At 42.9% G+C, this 26,196-nt stretch overlaps 1 protein-coding gene across 1 annotated transcript; it reads right to left on the reverse strand.

Annotated features, from left to right (window-relative positions):
• Positions 1–1,920: 1,920 nt before the first annotated feature.
• On the reverse strand, positions 1,921–25,876 carry mrc2 (mannose receptor, C-type 2). Its single transcript, XM_029508494.1, has 29 exons — positions 25,500–25,876; positions 19,074–19,478; positions 17,381–17,554; positions 17,054–17,218; positions 16,330–16,443; positions 15,910–16,053; positions 15,606–15,797; positions 14,840–14,994; positions 14,584–14,688; positions 11,945–12,060; positions 11,714–11,862; positions 10,208–10,425; positions 9,842–9,984; positions 9,646–9,742; positions 9,420–9,549; positions 9,245–9,277; positions 8,972–9,138; positions 8,523–8,691; positions 8,292–8,434; positions 8,041–8,149; positions 7,511–7,677; positions 7,314–7,422; positions 6,955–7,193; positions 6,521–6,683; positions 6,253–6,402; positions 5,995–6,108; positions 4,735–4,914; positions 4,490–4,513; positions 1,921–4,376 (listed from the first exon to the last, which is right to left on the reverse strand). The coding sequence occupies exons 1-29, from the start codon at positions 25,624–25,626 to the stop codon at positions 4,156–4,158; spliced, it is 4,422 nt and encodes a 1,473-aa protein (XP_029364354.1). The 5' UTR covers positions 25,627–25,876; the 3' UTR covers positions 1,921–4,155.
• Between the last annotated feature and the right edge of the window lie 320 nt (positions 25,877–26,196).

A 26,196-nucleotide genomic window follows, 5' to 3' on the forward strand; every position in this document is an offset into this window, starting at 1 on the left:
ACTGTGTTTTTCTCCTACAAACCTTTGAAACACACCTGAAATATTCAGGAACCTTCATCGAGGACAGCAAAGTACAAAAATGATAAATACAACATGGCAAAGTATTTAGACAACCAGTTGCACCTGTGGAATGGAAATAAGACTGATGGAGAGCTGTGCTGAAATTCAGCAGACAGAAACCGTAACATGTAAAGAGTAAGCAGAAACTCCTCGACAAAAAGTTCCCTTACACTAGAGACATTAAAGACGACAGGCGGCAGGACTGTGAAACCGATAAACATCCGCTGGGAAACCCCTGGATCCTTTAAACTGAGTGCCTGAGTGAGACGGATTACACAGAGCCAGTTTGATTTGAAAAGCAAGAAATTTACTGACCAAGATATGAGACGCTACAGAGATGCAGGTCTCTGGGAGGAAGCTGAGGCCAAACGCTTCTCATACACCGAGTGTTGTGGTTTAAAACAGCCAATATCTCCGAGATGTCCTACCTGTTCCAGCCTGGTCCGGCCTGGAGATGGCGGTGGAGCGTGACCAGCGTCCGGACCAACACTCAACAATCCCAGCACACGACAACATGGTGAGATGAGATGATACTAAATGGATAAATGGCCAAAATTAATGTGAGATAACACAATAAAAGAGCAACAATGGTCGAGATTTACAATTAAAATAATATGGCTCGGCCTGTGTATCTACATTCCTGCATTGTTATTTTTATTTGTGCGTGTGATCCACAGACACGCAAATGAAGTAGCGGCATGTTTTTAACACTCATCCAATCTCAGTAGTCATCCAAATCCAAAACCACATGCTCACCCTCAGCGCTGGTTTTCTCTGCAGTCACTTTAGTTACATAAAGCTCAGTTCTGGTTTAGGATTCAGTTTGTTGTCACATTTGACACCAAAGTGTTGAGCACATTTGGTTTTCATTACTCCTCCATTATCAGCTTAGGTTGAATTTATTTGTTTCCTCTTGTGATTGAGTTACCTGCATCTGCCATGCCGTCTGCCATCTGAGGCCGAGGGTGGAGCCTTTTTAAAAACAGAGGCCAAAGACCTGGACCAGACCAATGGCTGCTTCAGCATGGGGGGAGATGTTGTGTATTTGTGTAGACTTTAGACCTCTTGGCAGTGTAATTTCCCCCCTTTTGTTTCTAATGGACTGATCAGTCTGTGTATATGTCTCCAAATTAAGGTCCTGGGCTTTCACCAACTTTTATTTTTTTGAAAGCTCAGTTATTTGTCATGTCTGCACAATTTCATAATAAAACCCATTTAATGAAATCTGAATCCATGCTTGCTTGTCCTTTAGCTGTGAATTTGAACACTTACATCTGTCAGCTATTAAACTTTCTTTCTGACTGTAGATAATCTATGTGGTTGTATAGATCTGTAAATATTGATTGCCTCTGAAACCTGATTTTTCAGCTGCCTTATTAAAGAAAAGAGGTGAATAATTATACAAAATACAAGAAGATCTGAGCAACAGTTTTTCTCCAGATGCTCAAATTATCCAAAAAAATCTAACTTAGTAATTGCCAGTATAAAAATCTCATCAGGCTAAAAAAAAAAAAAAAAAAAAAAAAAAAATCACACAGGGATTGCAGCTGAACTGCAGAAACAGTCGGTTCAATCAAGGCATCACAGTCATTCTGCAATTTTAACATCTGAAATAAGGCTGGAAGCTGCAGGCTGGCTGAGGCTTGGTGTTTTAGGAAACACACCCCTGAACATGAACAGGAGGGGGCATCAAATAAACAGACGAGGTGTGCCCTCTGGTGGAACAACACCAACATCACAGTCTGAGCTACTTCTCCACCTTGGAAAAGTAAAACCTGGGAAATCTGACCCCCAAAGGTATGGACGCAGAGTTTTCTCATTTCTGAATATATATCCATAAATAACCGTGAAAACAGAAGCTTTGAGAACATAGACTTTATTCATTTCATATAAAAATGCCACAAAAACTTAAACCTATTAAAAGAAGAAGAAGAAGAAGAATGTTGAACAGGTAATCTTCACGGGGACATGAGTCGGACATGACCTCACCGGGGGAGAACACCTTCACACTCCTGCCTGTGCAGTGAACCGCCAGCAGAGGCCGAGCCTGAGAAAAAACCTCTCCTCTCCCTGACTCCTCCTTTTCCCCCTTTTCTCCTTCGTAACGTTCCTCCCCACCACCACCATCAACTTCCCCAGCCCAACTCTTCCTTCTGACCCTTCATGTCCCTGAGCCCTCCTCCTCTGATTGGTTCCAGACGTGCCACTGAGCTCTTCTTGACGACTCAACATTCCACAGCTGGAGACGGCACACACACACACACACACACACACACACTCCTATTTACTCCCTTTTCCAACCTTCCCCCTCTATCTTAGTCCAACTCACTGAGCTAAAAAAAAAAAAAAAAGCAAAGTTTTTTCACAGCAGCTCAGCGAAACACCAAAAGCCTCAGTCTCAAGCGTCTCCAAAGCATTCCTCTCTGAACACGACAGAAATGCATTTAGAGAGCTGAAGGGAAAAAGAAAAATGTTAGAACAAGGCAAATGAAAAATCTGCTCATTGTTATGCACAAATGTGAAATATATTGAAAAGAAAAACAACAACAAAATGACAGGAGGGTTTTCCTTAAGAAAGAGGGAATTCAGTTTTAAAACCTTTTTTTTTTTTAGGCTCTCATATATACAACATTGTCATTCACACGAGGGATGTTTTCCTCACTGGGGTAATAGGGTTCAAGTGTTGGCAATTAGCCCATAAAAGTGGGAAAGTTTCCAAATGCCCTTTACCAGTCGTACTCAAGTCAAAGCATTAAATGAAAGAATGAGAATGGGAAATTATTTTGGTGATGAAACACACAGGGAAGCTAATTGTGGTCCATAAAAAATGATGAATCAAATATCAAATTGCAAGTCCCTCTTTTTTTTTTTTTTTTTTTTTTTTTTACAGGGTGCACACAAAGAAAATTGCTGTCCTTAAAAAAAAAAAAAAATGCTGAATCAGCTCCAGATGGTGGCCTGAGGAGCCAAAAGAAACAAAAGTTAGGAATCACACAGCAGTGGACTGTGTCTTAAGGATAATGACCAAAGGCAAGCACATGACAAAGATTGATTTAGATCAAGATAATAGTAGAAAGTGCCAGAATGTACAGAGAGCCAAACAAGCGAGTCCTGCTGTACCAAGAAGACAAAGGAGACTATTTAAAGCCCAGCTTTCAACACTAAGTTCTACTTATGTGCACAGTTTTTAGTGTACTGCCCTCAGACGGTTTGAGGTCACTGGTCCCTGTCACCTTCCACACATTCACATTTGGACTTCCCCCCGTCTCCGCTCGCCTGACAGCGGTGGCGCTGACGTGTCGGATCAGAGAGGTGGAGAGAGGCAGGCTCACAAAAAGCACACATGCATCATCAGTAACAGTTTTCTGCAGCTGCACAGACAATGACAAATCAATGAGAAGGACATGAACGCAGTAATAAGAACAACAAAAACACACCTCAAGGTCAGGTTAATACTGTCATGGCAAAGAAAATGATAAAACTGAGAGAGAAAAAAAAGACTTTGGTCCTGAAGAAGACTGACTGTGTATTTAGAGAACAGAGACAAATGGTTTTTGTTAAGATTCGATTTGTGGCTGTGATTGTCTCCCCTTTTTTTTTTTTTTTGCTTTATAAGTCTTTCAATCAAAAATGGGAACAACAAAGGAAATATACACCAAGCAAAACTTTACTTTGGCAGCAGGGGAGACAACGAGGAGTCATTTCATAAAGACGATTTTAGGCTGTACTTTTCCACTTGCGACACAACTAAATTCCCAGAGGATCCACGGATGCTTTTCGGCAAAAGCTGTACATATGGAATGGTCTGATTTGTTTGGAGAGAAATTTGTAGAACAAAGTCTTGGCAAAACAGGATTGAAAAGGCAGGGGATTGAATTTAAAAACAAAATATCTGCTGCGCTCTACACAGCCCTTCAGCACTTAAAAACCTTTTCTTTTTGGTTTCAAAAGAGACACACACACAAAAAAAAAAAAAAAAAAAAAAAAAAAACATAAATGCCATAATGTGTTTCTGAGTCTGCACACTGAAACCAGCCTCTCCTATGCCAGGTCCAGTCTTGGGTTGGTCAGCCCGTTGGTCCAGAGGCAGCTCTGCTACTCCGGCTGCTCGTTCAGCTCCATGTCGGACACCAGGATGTTCTTCTCCGTCTGCTCGGTGAGGCTGGAGTTGGTGCGGCTGTAGCGGGCTCCTTCGTAGGACCCCCGTGACCCGACTGTTCGCCGACGGTACAGGTAGATCACACCAACGATCAGCATCACCAGCACCAGGCCTGTCACTATGACGACAATCAGAGTGGGCAGATGGTCGCCATCCGCTAGACAAAGGCAGATGATGAAAATCTGGATTAACACATGGACGGGTGACTCACTTTCTGGCAAAGTTTCATTTTATGAAGACTTAGACACGGCAGCTGATGATCATACTTACAAGTTACATCTGAGGGTTCAGCACCTGCAGACAGGAGAGGGGAGAGTGAATGAATAATTTCCACTTATTGTTGATTTTAATTGTACTTAATTTTAGCCGCTCATCAAGATAATAGACAGTTTATTCATGAGTTTTATATTCATGCACAGTGAAAAGACTCCCAGGCATGATCCATCATCCTCAGTCAGCACTCACGAAGCCCTGAAAACTATTTAATTTCCTTCAGTGCTGGCTAGTGCACTTACTGCGTGGCCGTTTGCAGATGACTCCATGTGTGCGGTTCCTGCAGGAGCCCGGCTTCCACAAGCCGCTGTTGCTCTGGATCCAGAAGCAGGAGTTCGGAGACAGAACAGAGAAGGCCAGGTTGTGCGCTTCCCAGTTGGTGTATGACATCTCGATGTCCTCACTCCACACCAGACCTCTACCTGCAGCAGGAACACAGGCACACACACTAATGTTAGACACCGATTCCTTTGAAAAAGTACAAAACAACACTTTGTGGAGTAAGAACACAGATATTTCCATGTTACCTGTAATTAGAAATACTATAATCCCATATTTCCTAAAATAGACCATACATATACTTAAACTTGGCTTCTCAAATCTCTGCTCCTGTGTATAAAGCAGACGCTGCTGATAAATGGAAGCAGCGGTAGCTCATATATGTTTCATTCTGTCTTCAGTGTTAAAGTCCAGTTAACCAACATTAGAAAATTTCTAACTTTATTTTGAAGTCATAGTTTTGCAAACGTAAGTGACCCAGTTTCTAACTTTATCCGTAAGTTATAGTTTAGTTAATTAACCAGTGGAGGTTTCTAGCTTCAGCCTCAAGTTATAGTTTTGCTAATTAATGTTGGTTAGCTTCTAATTTTAGCTTTAATTTACCGCCTGTCTAAAAATGGTGGCTAGTTTAGAACTTTCGCTTTAAATTATAGTTAGGCTAACTGCTTCCTAGCTGATCGCGCCCTTTCATTTCTTCATCTCGCAAATTTCAGCAGACATTGGAGCTTAGTCGTGTGCAGTGGGACGATGTGGGATCATCTGTCGTGGAAACGTGTTTTTACATTAACACAGAGGTTATCAGTCTATCAGTCTCACCTTAGTATGTGTTTTTTTGAGTCTTAGAGGCTTCCAAGAAGATTTTTTTCTGTTACCAGGACCAGCTCGCTCACATTATCACAGCAGAGGGAAAATAATGTTTAAATAAATTAACTTTTCCGAGATCCTTCACTTTTGCTTTATCACATTTACTAGACATGAGAGAAACAATCTTAATCGGGTCTGTGCTTAATTAATTCTTTCATGATTATTCTCTTCAAAAGTCATAATCAGTCAGGTTAAACAAATTAAATGAGGAAAATTATCAGCAAGCAGTGGAAGGTAATTCGACTGAGAGTAGCATAAAACGAGTAAGCCTGGATTTAAAGTTTTGAGAAGTTGAAGGTTAGTACGTATGTCCCTGCAGGAATAGTTGGGAAAGACTCATTGTGTTTGTGTGGTTGGACCTTTCACGCTGATGCCCAGCCAAGCTCCATGTGCCTGTTCTTCATAGCTCTGGATGTGCTCCAACACAAATCCATTCTCTGTCTCATCCAAGATGGAGAGAAGTTCTGCTCCCACTAAAGGAGGAAAAAGAGAGAAACAGTCAGAGATAGAACAAAAACTTAATTAATTACGCAGAGATTATGAACAATGGTGCAGCTGGCTCAATGAAACATTTCTAAATTTAGACATCTTGATGCATTTGGTCAGATGTGCCTCACCTTTTTTACATGACACGCGTGCGTCCTGCTGCAGTTTAAGTCTTTGCAGGTTGAAGGCGTAGCAGTGATTTCGGAAAGGCACCCAGGCCCACTCCCCCAGCAAGCTGGGGCAGTGACCGGGATAGATCCACTGGTGGCTCACAGGATCATCTGTCAGGGAGAAATTAATACTAATTTAAGTTTATTTCAAGTTGTGTTTCCACTAAATACCACAGGACTCTGCGTGCATATGGCCTTCTGGTATTGCTATCATATTGCACAGTCATACCACTAATTTGACAGATAGCTGCCTCCAGTTTAGCATCACAGGGAGTCATAGTCCACTGCCCGGTAGTGGTCATGTGACCGCATCCAGCCATCTGATTGGGCTCCCCGTATTTCCAGTTTGAATAAGATACTTCTTCTTCACCCAGCCAGGTGAAGCTTCGTCCCTGAAAACATCCAAACAATGAGTTCATTGTCTTATCTAGATTATGTAAAAAAAATAAAAAAAACGGATTCCATGTCAACACTAAGAGAAGAGAAATGTGGTGACTGAGGAAGTTACTGCAACACATTTTCATTCATTTCTCCATTTACTTTGATACGTTCACTGTATTATTATAGAACCCAGACCTGCTTTATTATACAAAAACATGGATATCTTAGATTATTCAATGTGGGAGCTCTGAAGTAAACTATTCGTTTAGTTAATAGACTCACTCCGTAGTTGTAAAGAGCAATCCAGGCTGGCCGGCGCAGGCTGTTGATCAGCAGCGTGAGATAAGCTTGCTGGTAGGGATCCTTCACTGTGGCCAGAGTCCCATTCAGAGATTCACAAAGATGCAGAGCACCGGTCCAGTCCAGTCGCTTCTCCACAACCCGGTACGTCACTCCACCCAGCTCCACAGGCTTCGACAGCGAGGCAGGAATCAACGCGGGTGCTGGGGGAAGTTGTTGGTCTGAAGACAAAACCGACACATTAAAGCAATCCAACGGACGTTCGTTTGTGGTGCAAGCAGGTCACCACTTTTAAAGCACTTTTAAAGCAAAGCTTGCTGTGGTTATAACTGACATCACACCTTGATGCCTTTGACAAATGTAGCCATTAGATTCCATCTCGCAGGCCCGGGAAGCCCACATGCCGGTGTTCTTCTGCGGGTTCCCATGAATCATCACCACACAGTTTCCCTTAGAGGTGACAGTAAGCTCATGAGGACAGGAAGAAGACTGAGGACAACACATGACATGAGTGGCGATAGGTGGGTGTTGTGAGTACCCGTGTCTTGTTGTGGTGTGGCCCGCTGTTGTCGAGTGGCTCTCCAGGGGCCCAGTTGGTGTAGCTGAGCAGGCTAGTCTTGGCCCACTGAAAATGACCTTTAGAATCCGAGGTCAAACCAACCCAAAGGTCCACACTGGCATTGTTCAGCAGGGTGGTGATAAAGGCTGTGTAGAGAATCAATTACATGACAATGCTATATAAATAAATCTGATTTGAATTTATTTGATTTGAGATGTGGGTGGAAAGGTATATGAAGAATAAACATGAAACTCTACAAAAGCCATCAGTTGATGATAAATAAGCAGTGCATCCCTGATATAAAATGTAGGAAAGCACACTGAATCCATTTGATGCCACTCACTGTGACAGATTGAACAAATGTGCATTCTAAATATAATCAGACCTAAAAAAAAAAAAAAAAAGCCATCTACATTCAAGAGGAAGATTAACTTCATAAAGTTAAATTGGGTCAACGCTCCCCTCCCGCCGCTTGTGACTGTTTGCCAGCTGTAATCTGCTGTAATTACCTTGCTCCAGATGATTGGACACCACTGCCAGTGCACCTCCTTGCGGCTCACATTTCAGCTTGGCTGCAGACCATGTGACCCGGTGTGACTGATCGAACACCCTGAAACACTGTAGAAACAGCGTCACAGCTCGGGTTAGGTTAATCAGCTTCAGTTAGGATAGCAAAAGGTGCATGAAATAAGACTTTAGCTGCTTACACAGTTCTCTAAATATACTGTTTAAGTACTACAATGGTGTGTTGTAGCTCTACCTTGTGCTGATAGGAAGCCCATCCATCAGGACAGCCTGCAGGTTGGTGGGGGGTTGATGGAGTTGGAGGAATGGTGCCTGTGACGTTCACTCTCTTGCAGATGTAGGGAAGGTCGGAGTGGCATTTCTGATCAGCCCAGTCCGCTGTTTGGAAGCGAAAACCACAAACTGTATTTCAGTGCACTGCAGATGATTTACTGCCTTGAGGTTATCCCATCTCGGCTAATTGTACCTTTGCTGGCGGATATGTGGATACACTTGCGATCACGGCTGAGCGGGTGGGGCCTCCCAAGAGCCCAGGACACATAATTGAGCACAGAGTTGTCAGACCAGCGGAAACGGCCGTCGTTCTCGTACGTGTAAAGCCCCAGCCACCAGTTGTCACCCTCTACTTTCACCATCTGAATGTCAGAGAGAAACATCAAGGCTTCTTCAAACATAAAAGGCCTGTCTGTGGAAAAGGAACTAGTGCAGACTAGTGCTGTAAATATGCAGTCAAACAATGCTGGACGGTGTTTCTCTGCACAATACAGACACCATAATTACCGGTGACTTCATAAACAGGCTTGTGCTTGTTAGATATATCTTATGATTTTCCACTATATTAACTGAACTGCCTTCTGAAACCGTTCAAATCAAATGCATTTTTTTTTTTATTCATTTCGATGGAGTGTCCAGTGCCTTGTGTAAAGTGTTGGCCAGGAAAGCTTCTTCCTCAGCTGAGTGGACGGAAGCCAGCGAAGAATCAAACCAGGAGCAAATCCTCCGGGCCTGGTCCCAAGTGGTGCGGTGGTCAAAAAATTTATACTCAGCCTCCTGGAAGGCAATCCACTCTGGTGAACCGGCGCCTGACCAGCCACGGTGAGACATAAAAGACAGGTTTCAAATAAGCACTCTGGAGATAATTTCAATATGTGGAGAGGTGAAACTGAAAGCTGAGAAAATAATACTAACCTTCAGAGGCTTCGGGTTCTTTCTCAACACTACCTGAAAATACAAGACAAAGAAAACTGCTAAAGACGACCAGAAAACATGACGAACATGAAACAATATTTTTGTTGTAAAATTGAAATATTTTGTGGACTAATGGACACAATGTGCCCAAAGAAACAGTGCATCATGGTTGTACCTCTGGGGAGCTTGCAGATCCAGTCTAACTCAGAGTCACAGTGCATGGCCAGCCAGGTCATAGTGCCCAAGTCCGCTGCAGCACACTGCCGAATGTTGTAGTAGTAGCGGCCAAAGTTCTGGTATGTGAACTGAGACAAAAACATAGCAAAACTGATGAAGTATACTAGAAACACAACAAAGTCAGAATGCAACTTTTTGGACTAAGTTTTGCTGCCATCACTCACAGCCAGTCCATCACTCCACCTCCAGCTGCCGTTGTCCGTGGGGTTCCTGCGGTTCAGTCCAATCCAAAACCAATGCTGCTCGTGGTCCTCAGACTCCCTGTGAAGCACATTTTAATCAACATCATCGCCATCATCATCATCATCATCATCATCATCAGCATGATTACATGTCATGCGGTCAGAGGTGTGCACCTACCCAAAGGCCTCGTGAAGGATCTGCAGAACGAAATACTCCTCGTCCGGACCGCTGATGCTCAGCAGGTTGGCGCCGTGTTTCTGACAGAACAGGTGAGCCTGCAGCCAGCTCAGCTTCTGCTCCAGCCGGGAGGAATGAAACACCTGCACACAGGTAGCACTGACATGCAATAGCAGTCTGATGCGAATGAACGGACGGATGAATGCTGTGAAATAAGCAGCACTAGCTTTACTTTCCGCTGAACCGATGGGGCTGAAAAAAGGTTGGGTTAGTTTAGGAGCCGCAGGACAGCAGGGGAAACTGTGAGTGAAGTCAGGAGGCACTTTCAGCAGAGTGGCGGCGGTGTGTAATGTTTCTGGGACGAACCTTGTAGCAGTAGCGCAGGTTGCTGTTGCTCTTCCAGCCACTGGGACAGGAGCCGGTGAGACTCGGGGTGGGCTGAGGGACGGGGGGCTCGGGGCTCAGAGACGTGTCCTGGTTCTGTCGGCAGATGAATTTCGCCTTCGCTGACGCACACTCCCTCACCTCCCACAGACCTGTTGCGAAGCCCGTCGCCATGGAAACACAGCCGCCATGGACTTTGACTGAAATAGATAGAGGGTGAAACATAGGTGAGCGGAGAGGAAGAGAGAGAGAGAGAGAGAGGCTGAGCTGATGAAATGCTCAGGAGCAAGGAGGAGGAAGAGAAATGTCCACCCAGACTCTATTCTTCAAAACTGTGTTCGAGATCATCATGATGGATCATAATTTCAAGCGGTAGAGGGTTGGACTTTAAAATGAAAGACTTCACTGGAACAATATCTCATGAAATGTTGCATGTGGGAATTTTTTTTTTTTTTCTTAATGATGCTGTCACAATCTTATCACAAAGACAGTAGAGTATTTTCTCCTACTACTGTGCAACCTCAGCTGAATTTTAGGGGTTATGAATGAACCCATCTATGAGTACTAGCAGGTGTCAATGCTGGAAATAGTGTCACATGACAAATATCATCAGCTTTTAACCAGAAAAAGCAGAAAAACTAACATACTAGGACTGTAATCCGAGCAGAGGTCATTGAGTCCATATCTCTGGATCTATCAGTGACTCTAAAGCCAGAGAACACGCCCCACAACTGGGTTTTGAATACGTTTGAGGATCTGGTTTAGAAATTACGGCCACAGTGAAGCCAAAGCCCCCAAAAAGGCTGGATTTTACGAGGAGAATACTCGTGTTTGATGCCTCATCTCTGTGCTGCTGCCATGACAGTTTGTTGGAAGACAAAACTATGACTATTCCAGTTACAATTTCCTCAACAAACAGGCCCAGTTTTGATTCATTAAGTTAAAATCAGAACACATGCTTCTTGTCCCTTTTTTTGTCAGGCGCCGATGATTTTCTTAGATAGGTGGCTTGTCGGCAAGTCGAAGCTGCTGCAGAGCCAGATCAGGATATACAGGCTGCATGTGAGGCTCTGAATCTGTATTTTGGCAGAAGAAGAAAAACCTGGGAGCAATCCAGCTTCTTCTTTGTGGCTAAATCCCAAACTGGCTCTGGTTCTGAATGGAACTGCTGATTTGGGCAATTGAAAATCTCAAAATGTAGATTAAAAATCCCCTTAGAGAAGAGAATTCATCACAACGGCAAGGTTAACAGATAGACAGGGTGTAAAGAAGACAAAAACCAATAAACAGAATGATGTTTACTGGACGAGATATAAAATTACAGCAGTCAGAGCGTCACGTGATATCAAATCTGATTTCTCTTGAAACTCAATTATTTATATCCTTAAAACTGATCACACAAGTCTTTTTTTGGACCTAAAAATTATTTTTCCACATTTGTTTAGAGAAACAGACGAATCCAAATTATCGTGACTCGTTGGGATTTACCTGGCTGATCTCGATTCCAGTTGGTGAAGGACACCTCATCCCCGCTCAGCCAGTGGAACGAGCCGGGGCTGGGGTGGTCGTGGAGGCCGATCCAGAAGGAATCTCCAGAACGACCGAACAACAGGCTGTTGGCGTACGCCTGCTCAAACCTTTCAACAATCAAAGAAGCATTTAGGGAGGAAATAGGAAGTATGCAAGTGTGGGAAAGCATGCTCAGCTGCTGTGTGTTACCTATTGGTGATGGTAATGAGAGCGGCTCCATGGCCCTCACAGGCTTTCCTGGCCTCGTCAAATGTGAGCAGATCTTCTCCCACCCAGTAACAAGCTGGACTGTGCCATTTCCAGCCCTGGGAGGAAAGAAGAGAGGAAAAAACACACAATCTGGATCTTTATCAAACTGCACACGTAGGCACGTTCATGCTGATTTTCAGATAATGCCCTGTCTATGTAAAAATTTAAGTGGGTCAGACTCATTACAACTGAGTTAGGGGTATTTAAATTGATCATGTTTCAGGAACGTCACTTACTTAGGCCAACAACAAACTGGAACAGTTCAAGGAAAATTGAGCATCAAATAACATCAAACTTTTTCAGTCTGCAGGATTATTCCTTCCACTTCAAACAGTATCACTTCATTTTTTTCTGCCCTTAAACTTCCACTAAATTTAATTCACATCTGTCAAATACTTGTAATTAAAAACAATCTCCTAACCAGCAGAATAAACAAACAGCACCTGAAACTCCTTTTGGTGAGGTATCTTAAAACAATTGATTTCATCCCTCAAAACAGAATTAAATCCACTTCAATGAGCCGACTTTATCCCAAAGCCGGAATAAAAAAGAACAAGTTTATGCATGCAGAAATAACTTTTCCTTGGCCTCTGTCCCTCCTGCCAGTTCAAGCACCGTCATTGCAGAAGCAGTGCGGCACAAACTCACAAAGGGCGACGGGGTCGAGGTACTGTGTAAGAAATGACAAGTGTCAGGGAGTTTGTGTACAGCTTTGAGTGAATGAGCTAAACCTTTTTTCTTTTTTTTTTTTTGCACAACCCTGTTTAGTATCGCAGAAATAGAGCTGAATTATTAAACCTGTTGGGCAGACGTGATGTGTTGAATTTTCATCTTCGTATTTGCTTGTTGCAGTCAGGACTGACAGCTTTTTCCCATGACTAAATAATACAAATATTTTTCCTTGTGTGTGATCATGGAATGAAATGCTACGTATACTCAATTAGATTTCTATGACTATGACTGATTTCATTTTTTCATTCTTATAAATCACAAAGATGCCCAAGCAATTAAATATTTTTATGAAAATAATCAGAAAACGGGTCTGAAAATATGAATTGTAAATATTCCCACCACTTAGAAAAACAACATGATAAGTAATACAGTTTAATAGTTCAGGCTTTTCTTCAGGAAGATGCTTTGGAAAATTTGTAAATTCCAATCTGGACATCTGGCACAATATTCACAAACTGTATCCTTAAACAGCTAAATAATCACAGACTTGAACAGAATATCCCAGAGATTTGACATTTTTGGTTATTTTAGGCCCCCCCCTCTTTGTGTCTACGGGGCCTCAGCAGCTGCTCACACCCCAGGCTGCATCTGACATTTGCAATCGCTGTTTTCTGATCTTGCCGTTAAATCCCACATAAAGCCACTGATCACTTATCTTTGGAGAACAAGAGCATGAAGAAAAAGCCTGCTGGTGGTTACAGTGTGAGTGAGTGGGCAAAATGGCAGCAGTGGTAACAACGAGCTCAGGGCTGAAAGAGGTTAATGGTCCGGGGGCGGGGGGGGGCGCGTTGTGTGGTGCAATGCTGCTGAAACTGTCAGTGGACTCTCTGACGCCATCATTTCACAGATTGCGTGAGAGTGAGATCATCTGCTCAAAAGAAGCCACTGCTGCCAGTGCCACGCTAAATGACCCCCATCACATTGCCACCCATGTTGCCTCCAGCCGCCCCCGTGGAGAGGGATAAAGTTTCATTACTCCAAACAAATGGTCTGACCGTAAAGAGACGTTTGTTGAATCTAACAGCTGATGAAACCTCCACTTGAGGTTGTTTGCATCATAAAACAACACACGCACGCACGCACACGCACGCACACACACACACACACACAGCAGAAAGGAACAGGGACATATGATACGCAATACGATTCATCTTCTCAGAATGATAACTCACTGTGTCACAAATCAGCGTGAAAAATAAAAACGGTAAATGCAGCAGATGGACTTGGACAGAAAACACCTTTAGGAATGGACAGGTGCGGTCAGCTCAGGTATGAGAAGCTGAGTAGTCTCATATATGTTGAATTATGAAGTGTGAAATCTGAGAGCTGTAAAATGGACGTTCCAGATGTGATTCAATTCACCACGTGGCTGCAAGTAGTAGCCATGAAAGTGCATATTAACGTGCAATGGACCTTTTCCTCTTGAATCAATTTACAAATCATCTAAAAAAATATAAGGTATTTTGCATTAAGCTTGTGTTGGCCTTGAAAATCTATGCGCTAAGCCAAAAAAGAGCGTGTGTCTGTGTGTGTCTGTGTGTATCCAGAGCCGAGTTCATCTGCTGTGCCTTTTAAGCTTCCCAGTCCTCTGGGGATGATTTATATTACAGTTACAGACCGGGGGTGGACGAGTGGGCCAGTGGGGGGGCAAGCAAAAGGGGAAAAAGATGAAGGAATGGCTGAAATATTTCAATAATAATTATGCTCCCTGTAACACCACAGATTGTCAGCAGCTGGAATAAGAGCACTGAAATGGTGCAGGAGATGTGAATAGAGCCTCTGTGGCAATAAAAGGTCAGGGAGAAAAACCAAAACACACAATGCAAAGAAAAGAAAAAGGGCAATACTTGTTTGCAGTCTTGGTGCTGCGGCTTCCCGTCACTCTTTGTGCCTGGTTTCTTGCAGATGGAGGGGAGAGTCAGATTGCAGGGGCTGTCATCCCAGCGGCCCTCCTGCACATGTTAAGCAAGACACAAACAGACAACGAGAGCACAGCTGTTAAATATATACAAATGGCGGAGAATCTTGGACAACAAGAGCCCTTTACTGTGAAGCCCTGGGGACTTGAGGGGGGTCAGCATGAGACCGCTGGAGGTCACTCACCGATCCCCAAATGGAGACGCAATCCTCTGGGGTGTTGCGAAAGTTGTTGGGTTCAAAGGGGTGCCAGTAGGTGAAGATGACAGGTGTGTGGTCAGTCCACTGGAAATCCATTTGCATGTCAGTGTCGTGGAGGCCTATCCAGAGCTGGTCGATGTCTGAGACACAGATAGCACAGTCGGATTAAGAGGACGGACAAATGTGGAAGAAAGAAACAACAGCCAGTTATGACCTAAGAATAAAAATCTCTCATTTTCCACCAAGTTCAATAATTAAGCTGGAACTGGTGCCATGAACTAAAAATATTATTCCTCACTTCATGTGCTGTTTTTTTAAGCCCAGGAAGGAAAGGCAAAGGGGGAAAAGGTAGGAAAATAGCTGAAATCGCTTCATACTGTCCATATTTATTCATCCATTTTATCAGAAAACATTGAAAACTGTTTTTTTTTTTGTTGTTTCACAGTTTGGTTCACTGAGCAATTAGAGACAGAAAAATCTTTAATTTAAACTGCGAACCCTCTGCAGGCTGAGTTCCTGTGTTTTTGCTCCCCGTTGAGTGATCTCATATATATATATATATATCTGAAAAACATTAAAATCCCTGACTTCCTCTGTGAAGGCAAAATCATTAATTTCTTTGATTTAAGGACTGCTGGGAAACCCTGAGGCAAAGACATGGAAGACAGGTTAACAAGGGACCTGTTGAAGGTGAAATAAAAATGTGATGTGTTGAAAACAGTGTTTAAATAAAGACAGTGTGAGGGATTACCTTTCTTCATGTTGCGCATAATGAACTCCAGCTCAGGAAGGGTGTGGATGCTGACCAGGTTGGCCTCCATCTTCTGGCAGGTTTTTTGAGCTGTATCCCAATCGGTCTTCTCTGAAGTCAGCTTGTAGCAGCCAGCCTGGAAGGCCTGCCAGCCCACATCACACTCATATTTCTCATCATCTGCCCACGAATCTGTGGGAGCAAAAGACGAAAACACCCATTCAATTCTTCTTCTATACCATGGCAGAGTTGCAACTGCTGCATTTAGCTTTAAATCAGCTATTGCGCATGCCTGCACACTGACCTGTGGTGAAGGGGTCCAGGGTGGCGTTGGGCCTCTTCTTACAGACATATGGCAGAGCAACAGAACAATCACGGTTTTGCCAGCGACCTGATGACTCACTTTTAATCACAGCACAGTTCTCCTCCTCAGCGTGGTTTGGATGGTCTTAGAGTGACAAGAAGAAATACAAAACCCCAGAAAACATCACTAATGTCAAGATGATCTTGTTCAAGGCACTTAACCCCCAAATACGCTGCTGGTCAACAGTAAAAAAAACAGTGGTTGCACTGGAAGTGTTTGAACTCGGAGCAGGGCCTTGTTAAAAATGAAGAAAGCTTGTGCAGCCTTCTGTGGGAAATAAATATGCATAAAAAAATTAAAATTATGTGTCAGGTTTAAAAAAAAGGAAGGATATAGGTTGATTTGTTTTTGCAGACTAACCTGGCTCCCAGTTGAGATATTTCAGAGGTGAGGAGTCGGCCCACTGCCAGCCTCCGTTGATATCTAGGTCATTGAGGCCGATCCACAAAGAAGCACTGTAGGCAGTCAGTAAACCTGCAACAGCAGGACAAGCCCTTTCTCAAATACTACAAAATACAACAAGACAGGGAAAGACTCAATACTTCTATCTCAACTTAGGCCTAACAACCTCTCCAGACAGCTGTGGATTTAACTGTCAACACTGGACTGGGTAAATGACAGAGTAGTTGTGTATGAATTGCCTAAGTGTGGCCTGATATTGGCAACAGGGCCACAACAACCCCCCCCCAAAAAAATCATTCCTGCTGGAGAATGATTCAGCAAACCAAACAGTCTGTGTTTGCCAGCATGGCATTATGCTGCACAGCACATTGCATTGCTATTGATTTTTTTTTTATTTGTCAAAAGCAAACTAAGAGGATCCAGGCCAACAGCCAGGGCAGCATAGCTCATTGTTGAAGGTATAACTGGAGTTTAATTAGGTAATCAGGGCAAGTAAAAAAAGATGAAACCAACACTTACGTGCCAAAAAAATGCAGTTAGAATTTAATACATCCATTTAAATTTTATGAAGGTTCAAAGTTCTGCATAATCCAGTGTGTACCGTTTTGGGTGAACGTATGTTTGTGCATCTTAAGGTGGACATGCAGCAACATCTCTTTGGATAAATGTACACTGACTTTACCGTTGATGTAGGTCTGCTCATGCAGTTTGGTGATGCTCAGCAGGTCTGCCCCCTGCTGCTGGCAACTGATCCGAGCCTCACTCCATGACAGCGTAGCCTGGAAGTTAAACTGGTAGCAGCTGTCTGTCAGCGGGTCAGTATCCCAGAAAGTCTCACAACCGCTGCCTGACAGCGAGTGGGGGGTGGGTGGGGGAGATTAAGTAGCCCGTTGGACCAGAGGGGAAAGCAGGAGGAAACAGGAGGTGAGTGGGAAGAAACTGTGATTTCCAGTGTGCTTAGAGATAAAACACTCCCATCCTGAACTGAAGCAGTGACTCAGTGACTCACTCTTGACTGGACAAAACCCCCATCGCTCGTCTTTGCCATAGTCATAGGTGGTGGCGCACCACAGGTGACCGTCCTCACGGCCGATGCTGGTGCAGCTGTGGAACCACTGGCCATCATACAGGAAGGGCAGGTAGCAGGGGCGGCCGTGAGAGTTCCCCTGGATCGTATAGATCTCTGTGGAGCAAAGAGAGGGAGGGGGGGGGGGGGGGCTTTAAATCCCTGCAGCAGCAGGGGTGCATCAGGTTGTGTTGTCTAAAGTCGCGGCTGCAAACTGTGCTGAACTCAAATACCCTATCTGTTTTCTCAGCAACTTGTATAATCAAACAGACGGTGAAAATAGAGGATGATGTTCCAAAACAAAGACGTCAAACAGTGGTCAGCTCAGGGAAGAGTAAACAAATAAAAAGAAGGATGTGATTAGGAAAACTAAGTATCTTTTATGAGGAACCTTATGTGAAAACAGAATCAACAGCTAAAGGACAAGATCTGAATAGTTATTCGAAAGGAATATCCTGAAGCGTTTGCAAGAGGTTTACCAAGCTGTATTTGTTTTGACAAAATACCCTGATGTCAATATTCTGCAGGATTCTGTCATTCCCAGGAGTTAAATATGGTGTGAAGAAAAGGACAGCAGCGAGAGAAAAAGAGGGAGAGGGACAGAAACAGGGAAAGGCTGGATCTGTAGTGTTACCAAAACATGCTGGGCCAATGGAAAGTAGGGCAGACATGTTAAACGGGGGAGGAAAAGATTTCTAAAGCTCCCTCCCTGACTTCCATCTCTCCGCTCTACTGCTTTCTGGCTGCTGTGAAGCTGCTTCACCGGCTGACTAATGTCAGAGGTATTCTTTTTTTCTCCAGCAGCGAGTTGACTTCACAAAGAAACTTGTGAAGACCGGTACTTTAAAGTTAAAAATGTCAATGCATCCTATTCCCTTGCCACAAAAAAGAAGATTTAGGATAAAGAGGAAAGTAAAGCAGAGATTATCTGGTGTTTCGTTTATGGCAGATCTGGTTTTAATTGCAGACAAGCTGAGCCTGTTAACTGCAGACTAACTGAGGCGACCATTTTATATTGGTAAGAATAATACTGACAGCGGAAATGAGAATTAGCTGTAAGCGGCCCAGTTTGGATTTAATATTCACTGAAAACTACATATAAATACAAATATACACGATGGGAACTCAATTTATGTCGAGTATTTACTGCAGTTTACAAATACCAGCTATGTTATCCTTTTTGACTGGCAGGCAGCCACTTGTCCTAAATGATTCCCTAAAAACAACATTTTGCTTTATCCATTTGATCAGATACAGCTGTGGCATCCACAACAGCGTGTCCATCTGCTGCACCGAGGCAGCAAAGCACACAGCGAGGAACAAATGGGTCACTACAGCTGGATACTGTAGCTGACCATGATCTTCAGCATCTGTAATCTCATGTCTGAATTTCACAGCTTCAATATTTATTCATTACTTGTCTCTAGCCATCTTTGGATTGATGAATGCAACAACTCTCCAATGTTTTTTGCTTAAAGTTCATTAAATTATCATAAAAAAAAATCACTTCCAGACTTGATTACTCAGGCCGTTTGTATCTTGTATTTTCTATGCAGAATTCGGTGTTGCTCAGGATTATTGGTTTGAAAAATAAAGGCACTTCGTTGCAAATGGGAACTACGTTGATTCTTCTCACCTTGATACATCTTAGCACACAGGTCCTGTGCGCCACCGTGCAGAGTCCATTTGAGCTTGGAGGGTGGCGGAGTTGAGGAGGAGTTCCACCGCGAAGGTGAGGGAAGGTAGTTGTTGAGGTTTTCCAGCACCTGGCCGCAGTTCCACGTCCAACGCACTCTGGGCGGCTCGCGATCACAAGTGTACACGCCGAGGGGGGACCTCTCCAGCCTGGAGGTGAAGTTGCTCGTGGTTACGCCCAGGCAGAGTGAGGAGCCCAGGTTGAACAGGCGTCCTCGGGTCACCCACTTCCAGCGCTGGTTGGCTTCCTCACAGGAGGCCGACAGGATGAGGGAGTGATCCCGCACCCCCAGGCACCCTCGGGAGCCCTCATGGAAGAAAGCAAAGGCATCAGAGTCCACAGCGGCTGTGAAGAGAGAAGCGTTAACAGAAGGGACAAGTCATATTGATGAACTTTCACATGTACGCCTGACTGATTCTTGGCAGGTTGTAATACACGTTACATAGACTGTTTTTGTATATTTCACATCGTCCTATTAAAACATACATATATACTCAGAACATTGCACAATACCCTTTTGCACAAGACTAACAGTATTATTGAGAAATTATGACTAATTGCAGGGATTACTGCACTCCAGCAGGACTGCACATTTATTTATTTATTTTATTTTATTTTATTTTATTTTATTTTTCCTTTTTGCACTTAACTTCCAGGTACAGAAATTTCAAATTTACACATAATCACAAGTTTGATTTCACCATAACTAAAGTTTCAACTGTCTCTTAAAGGCAACAAAACTTGAGAGACAGGATATATGTGTATGTCTCTCTGAATGGGATATTGCCTCAGTCAACTGTACCAAAACTCAGACTTCTGCTTAATGAACTCGTTCGTTGGTGGAGCTGCAAGAGTATGTAAGACCTTATGTAAAAGGCAGATACATTTTAAGTTTTTAAAATTCAAAAGGCTATAAAAATATATATATATATGGCGGGTGGAGCGTTTCCTGTCCAGGACTTTGAAAGGCTTTTAAAAGCATGATTCAATGGGTTTAAGGGTTGAAGCATATATTTATAAATGCCCAGCTGGTGATACAGTCATCAATATACAAAAATATCATGGAGTGTAAAAACATCAGTCGATCACGTTGATGCCAACGGGACCTTGTGTTGGCAGCTAGCGTGAGGTCAATGACTGGATCAATATCTCCATTTATAGATGCAGTGCTGGTTTAAACCTCGTCTGTGTGACAGCAGTCGGTGATATTAATCCTCTAATAATCCTTAAAATCCTGTACACACATTTTATGGCAGCGATCTCAGCAGCAACCAATTGAAATGACATGCAATAAACTGCTTACACGTGTTTTTAATGTAAAGTTGACGGTATTAGTTTAACCTGGAATTGGGTTAGAGTTAGGTCTGTTTGTGCTGGTTTTCACCGTGGACAGAGCAGCTGTTGGTGGATTTTTAGAGATGAATACATAATGATACCTATCATAGGAATTTGTAAAGCGTCTCACGTGTAACAGAGTGTGTTAACATGTCTTGATTTGACTCACTTGACGAAAACTCTAATGGTCCTCAGTGGTCAGTCTGCTGATTTCTTACTACTGCAGACTAATGTCTTTGCAGGCTTTGCTTCAGTATGATCCTCTAAGGAGCTATAGCTGCTTTACAAGGTCTTAGCCACAGAGCCTTGAAGTATTCTCGTATACATCCCCAACATCCAAAATAAACAAAATGTTCACAGAAAATAAAGTCTCTGAAAAAAAAATGTGTTGAACTTAACACATCCAGAGCAAAGGCTGGACGCCAGACGCAGTGACTGGAATTTCGGGAACAAAAACCCAACACCCCCTCTCCAAAAAAATATGTGGTTTCACTTCTCTCCTGTTTTTCGCTTTTCTTTTCTTTTCTTGAAGGATTTAGAAACGGGCAACCAAGAAGCCAGCACTGTGAATTTGCAGGCGTGTGGCAGTGAATGTGTGTGAATGTGGGAGAAAGAGGGAAAGACAAAGAAATGCATGTCAGGAGTGTAGGAGTGACTCTAAATTAAAACTGAAGAAAAAAAAAAAATCCCTGAATAAACATGAATCTCTTCCCTCAGACCTGAGATTCACAGAGAGAGACGACAAGCGCCTCAGCATTCCTACTCCACGGGCTCCTGCGAGAGGCCAGGAAGTGGGGTAGGTGGGAGAGAGATCACCGGGTATTTGGCTGAAAAACACAACTCTCACATGTGGGTACTTGAGTCCGCTCAATCTGCGGCAATCCCTCATTTCCCTACCTTTCTGCTCCAATGCTCTGAATCTCCTTTGCTGCTACTTTTATGGACACAAAGACAATGGAGTCTCATAGAGAGCCCCGTAAAAACCCCTGTAATCTGGAAGAGACGGCTAACACACCCCCTCTCTCCCCCCCTGCACTGTCGGCTCTGTGGTTGAGTTTCTCAGAAGCAGTGTTAGTTCATTTGGTCGGTGGCAAACACAGCAACAGAGCAGTTCAACATAAGTTTGAAAGTGCTGTGTGTGTAATCAGACATAATCACCACCCTGCTCTTTTCTTTTTAGAAAGCCATCCATCTTACAGTGAGCAGCGCCCAGCTGTTGGTTTGTTTTCTGCCAGTTTATTGTTTCAACCATGAAAGACTCGAATCAGATCCAGTGTTTTGCCCAATGGGGAACACCAAATCCTTAAATACTGTATCCAATTAACACAAAACATTTGAAATTCCCCTGTAATAATTCTGTTTTTCCATGACATAGATATTAATCCATTAATACGGCTTAATCCATATGGATACAATATCTAAGAAATGCAAGCAAAGACCTGTTTCTGTGGAAAACCGCTGTCTGAAGATCCAAACATCACTGATTTCTGCCAGACCATCAACTTCTCAGGTTCTCCTCAGGTCACCATTGACAATAGACCTCAATGCACAAAAATTGTGAAATTTTCCAATTATAAGTTGATTTATTTACTCATTTTTTCTGTCAAGCATCACCGTCTAATTTCGTAGCACAGACCATAATGTAAAACAAACAGATGGATCAATCAGACCCTCGGTAACTATAACTCATATAAGACCCGTCTCTTGGTGACGTCTGTCTCAACAAGCAATAAAATCCAGATATGCTGGGATCTTGGCTCAGGCTTTAGCCACAATTCTCACAGAAAGTAAAAAACCATGTTGATACTCATCCACAATGCGACACAGACATGCCGATAAATCTCCATTGTGTCATTTACACAGTGGGAATTAAAGCCATGTCTAGAGACAGACCACAGACTCGGCTTCACCGGTGCTCGTGGGAGGATTTTCACACCAGAACAATACCAGAATCAGAAATACACTGTGTGTGTGTGTTTGAATCCACTCCAGTATGTGAATATAAGCTCAGTATTAATGTGGTGACAATATGGGACATTCCCGCCAAAAGCTACAGAAGCACAAGACAACCTGAGGCTCAGTTTCCAGACAGCGAGAGGCAAATTCAAAAGGAAGTTTTAATTCCAGTCTGGAGGGGACACATCGGGATGTTTGATGTGAGAAAACTCTCGGGCAATCAGAGAGAGTGCAGAATTCCAGATTAACTTTAAGCCATTGAGCCCTGTGAAAGCTAAGCCATAACAGCTCTCCTGCTGTGATCTCATCCTCTTCTCTGTCCTATCACCCCTTTTTTCAACACTGGAGAAAGTTTCTTGCTGAAGAGAGAGAGAGAAAAGGCTGAAACCGACGGCCAAGAACAGCCAGCGGTACTCGCCAAGAGAGGCCGACATTCCCAGAACCTCCACCTCCTCAATACGGTCATCCATTGGATCGGGTTTGAAGACAATACTCAGGAATGCAATTGACGAATGAATAGCAAGTTTTTGCTTGAGACGTTATGTTAGTGCCACAAATTTCTCAGTATGTGGTCGGTTGATGATGTGTATATCTGAGGATCTAAGCCGAAATATGTGTCCAACATTTTCCTATTTTGACAGATGCCTGAGATAAAGAGAGAAAAGCAGTCAGTGTGATAACAAGGTAACCAACAGATAGACAGGAAATTCCAGCCTGTGTTTGTTTCTTTGGTGTTTTATGGTTGTCCGGCCTCTGAGGAAACCCATGCTGAGGATAGGTTTTACCTCATCCAAGAAGGTTCAGGAAAGAGAGAGACAGAGCGAGAGAGGGTCCGCCACAGGAAAGGGCATATTTGCATTTGGCAGCCACACTCAGAAAAAGAGCTAACTGGAACATTTGGGAAAGAGCATCTCAAATTTAGAAACCAGAGCGAGAATAAGTGCACGCTGTCGAAACTTTCCATCACTCCCACACTCCTGCGCAGTGTAATGGAGGTTAGGACTTATCACACTGCAGGTAATCGTACCTCACGGGTAGAGACGCTTGGATTCATTCGTGTTCAGTGAAAGCAATGTGACATAATGAGCAACTTGCTGTTCAGGCACATAATTTTTACTCTTACGCTCAAATTAACTCAGTCATGAATTGGGGGGGGGGGGGTGGTGGAGGAGCAGATCTGTGTCTCCTGTAAATCACCCTCATATCTCTGCCTGGGGCCATTTTTCCAAGATGCAATCCAGGACAAGTCACATGTACGCCTGACTGATTCTTGGCAGGTTGTAATACACGTTACATAGACTGTTTTTGTATATTTCACATCGTCCTATTAAAACATACATATATACTCATAACATTGCACAATACCCTTTTGCACAAGACTAACAGTATTATTGAGAAATTATGACTAATTGCAGGGATTACTGCACTCCAGCAGGACTGCACATTTATTTATTTATTTTATTTTATTTTATTTTATTTTATTTTATTTTTCCTTTTTGCACTTAACTTCCAGGTACAGAAATTTCAAATTTACACATAATCACAAGTTTGATTTCACCATAACTAAAGTTTCAACTGTCTCTTAAAGGCAACAAAACTTGAGAGACAGGATATATGTGTATGTCTCTCTGAATGGGATATTGCCTCAGTCAACTGTACCAAAACTCAGACTTCTGCTTAATGAACTCGTTTGTTGGTGGAGCTGCAAGAGTATGTAAGACCTTATGTAAAAGGCAGATACATTTTAAGTTTTTAAAATTCAAAAGGCTATAAAAATATATATATATATGGCGGGTGGAGCGTTTCCTGTCCAGGACTTTGAAAGGCTTTTAAAAGCATGATTCAATGGGTTTAAGGGTTGAAGCATATATTTATAAATGCCCAGCTGGTGATACAGTCATCAATATACAAAAATGCCTGGGGCCATTTTTCCAAGATGCAATCCAGGACAAGTCAAACCTCATTTCACTTTAATATCACACAGTACAACATGCTGAGCTGTTCCAGATCAAACAATGTTTTTCACCATTAAAACTCTGGGAAATGAAAAACAATTGACGTACAAAAAATCCTGAGAGACAACATTTTATAAATCAACAAGCCCTTCTATCCTTTCACGTCACCCATTTGGTCTCAGAGTGATTGAAAGGAGATTCTCGATTTCAGCAACAAGGGAAATCTGGTGGCAGATGGGTGCAAGTTATTAAAATATATATATATTTTAATAACTAGGCCTCGCCAATGAGAACTTCACATAGGGCTGTAGGGTGTGTGTATTCTCAGGGATGAGAACACAAAGTAAGATTTTGCGTATGTATAAAGACAGTTTTGTAACTAACTTCAAGATTAAACAAAAATTTAGATAAATGAATGCGTGACGTCCTGCTCAGAGTGCAGTGTGGTAACTTCTACTCTCAAAAAGATGAAATCACAACAGATTAGAGGTCCTACGAAAGGAGGCAAACTGTTCATATCTGATAATAACAACAATAAAAAAAGTGCTGTGCATATGCAACGTAATCACTGTCTGGGTGGGTTTACCCTTCACCCCATCCTGTTGCATGTAATTGTGTGGTGTCTGTTCAGGACTGGACTGGATGTGTTAATTGCAGCCTGTAACAGGATGTAAAGGTCACATCTGCCCTCAGGTTGCCCAGTGAAGCGTCACACTACTACTCCATTTAACAGACATACCTTTACAAAAAATAAGCAACGACAACAACAAGAAAACATTACTGAATTGAACAAAAAAACACCCCCCCCCCCAAAAAAAAATAAAAAAAAAGTGCGTCGCTTTGGATAAATTTTACGCATTAATACAAATGTCAGAGACCAAAGCCTGCAGCCTCCCCCTCCCTCCCTCCCTCCTACCCCAGTTTCTCTCCACATCTGTTTCCACTCACTTGCTCGGACTTTTGGTTCGTGGCATACCAAAGCACCAAATCCACCGATACAGACCAAACACATCTGAGCTCTCTGCTTTCCAGCGCGTTTTGTCTGGACGTCGGTCGGTGCCAAAACAAAAGCGTGACTTTTACATGAATGAAATGAAGCGACAGTTGAGATTTTCCTCACCAGAAAGGCTCCTCTTCAGTTCCACGCTAAAGATGAATAAATATAAAGTGCATTTGTAAAGTCCAAGTTGCCGATTTGTCCATGCTGCCCTTGATTCCTGATTTCGGTGACGGTCGTTGCTTTGCATGCTCCCAACTAGACTACAACACACGAACACATAGACTCACACATACACGCACACACGTACACAAACACAAGCATATGCTGCAATGATCCCCCCCAAAAAAGAAAAAAAAAATTAAATGGAAAAAATAAAAAATAAAAACACACAGTGGAGGCTTTCAAAAGTGAAGCCAGAGAAGCAGAAGTGTTGTACTTTGAGGACGGATGATGCAGAGTTGGTGGTGAGTTTGACCGCTAGAGCTCCGTCTGCCTCAGTGAGATGAGACTGAAATGAATGGAGCAGCGTCAACACTGTGTGTGTGTGTGTGTGTGTGTGTGTGTGTGTCACTGTTTGTATGGTTCCCAACGTGAGGTCCGGGGACCGACACAGGCTCACAGCGCAGAGAGAAACATTAAGCAAAACTCAAGAGGAGGAATTGTTGTAGGTGTCTTTATCAAAGTGAGCAAATGTCTTATTTTATTTAACGTGATGGGCATAAAAAGTCAAAGAGAGTGAGAATAACTAGAATTGTTTAACTTTGTGCTAAAATAAATAAATAAATAAAAGAAAAAGAAAAGGAAATACAGCAAGAAG

This window comes from Echeneis naucrates, chromosome 8 (assembly GCF_900963305.1).
Source record: "Echeneis naucrates chromosome 8, fEcheNa1.1, whole genome shotgun sequence".
Taxonomy (NCBI): domain Eukaryota; kingdom Metazoa; phylum Chordata; class Actinopteri; order Carangiformes; family Echeneidae; genus Echeneis; species Echeneis naucrates.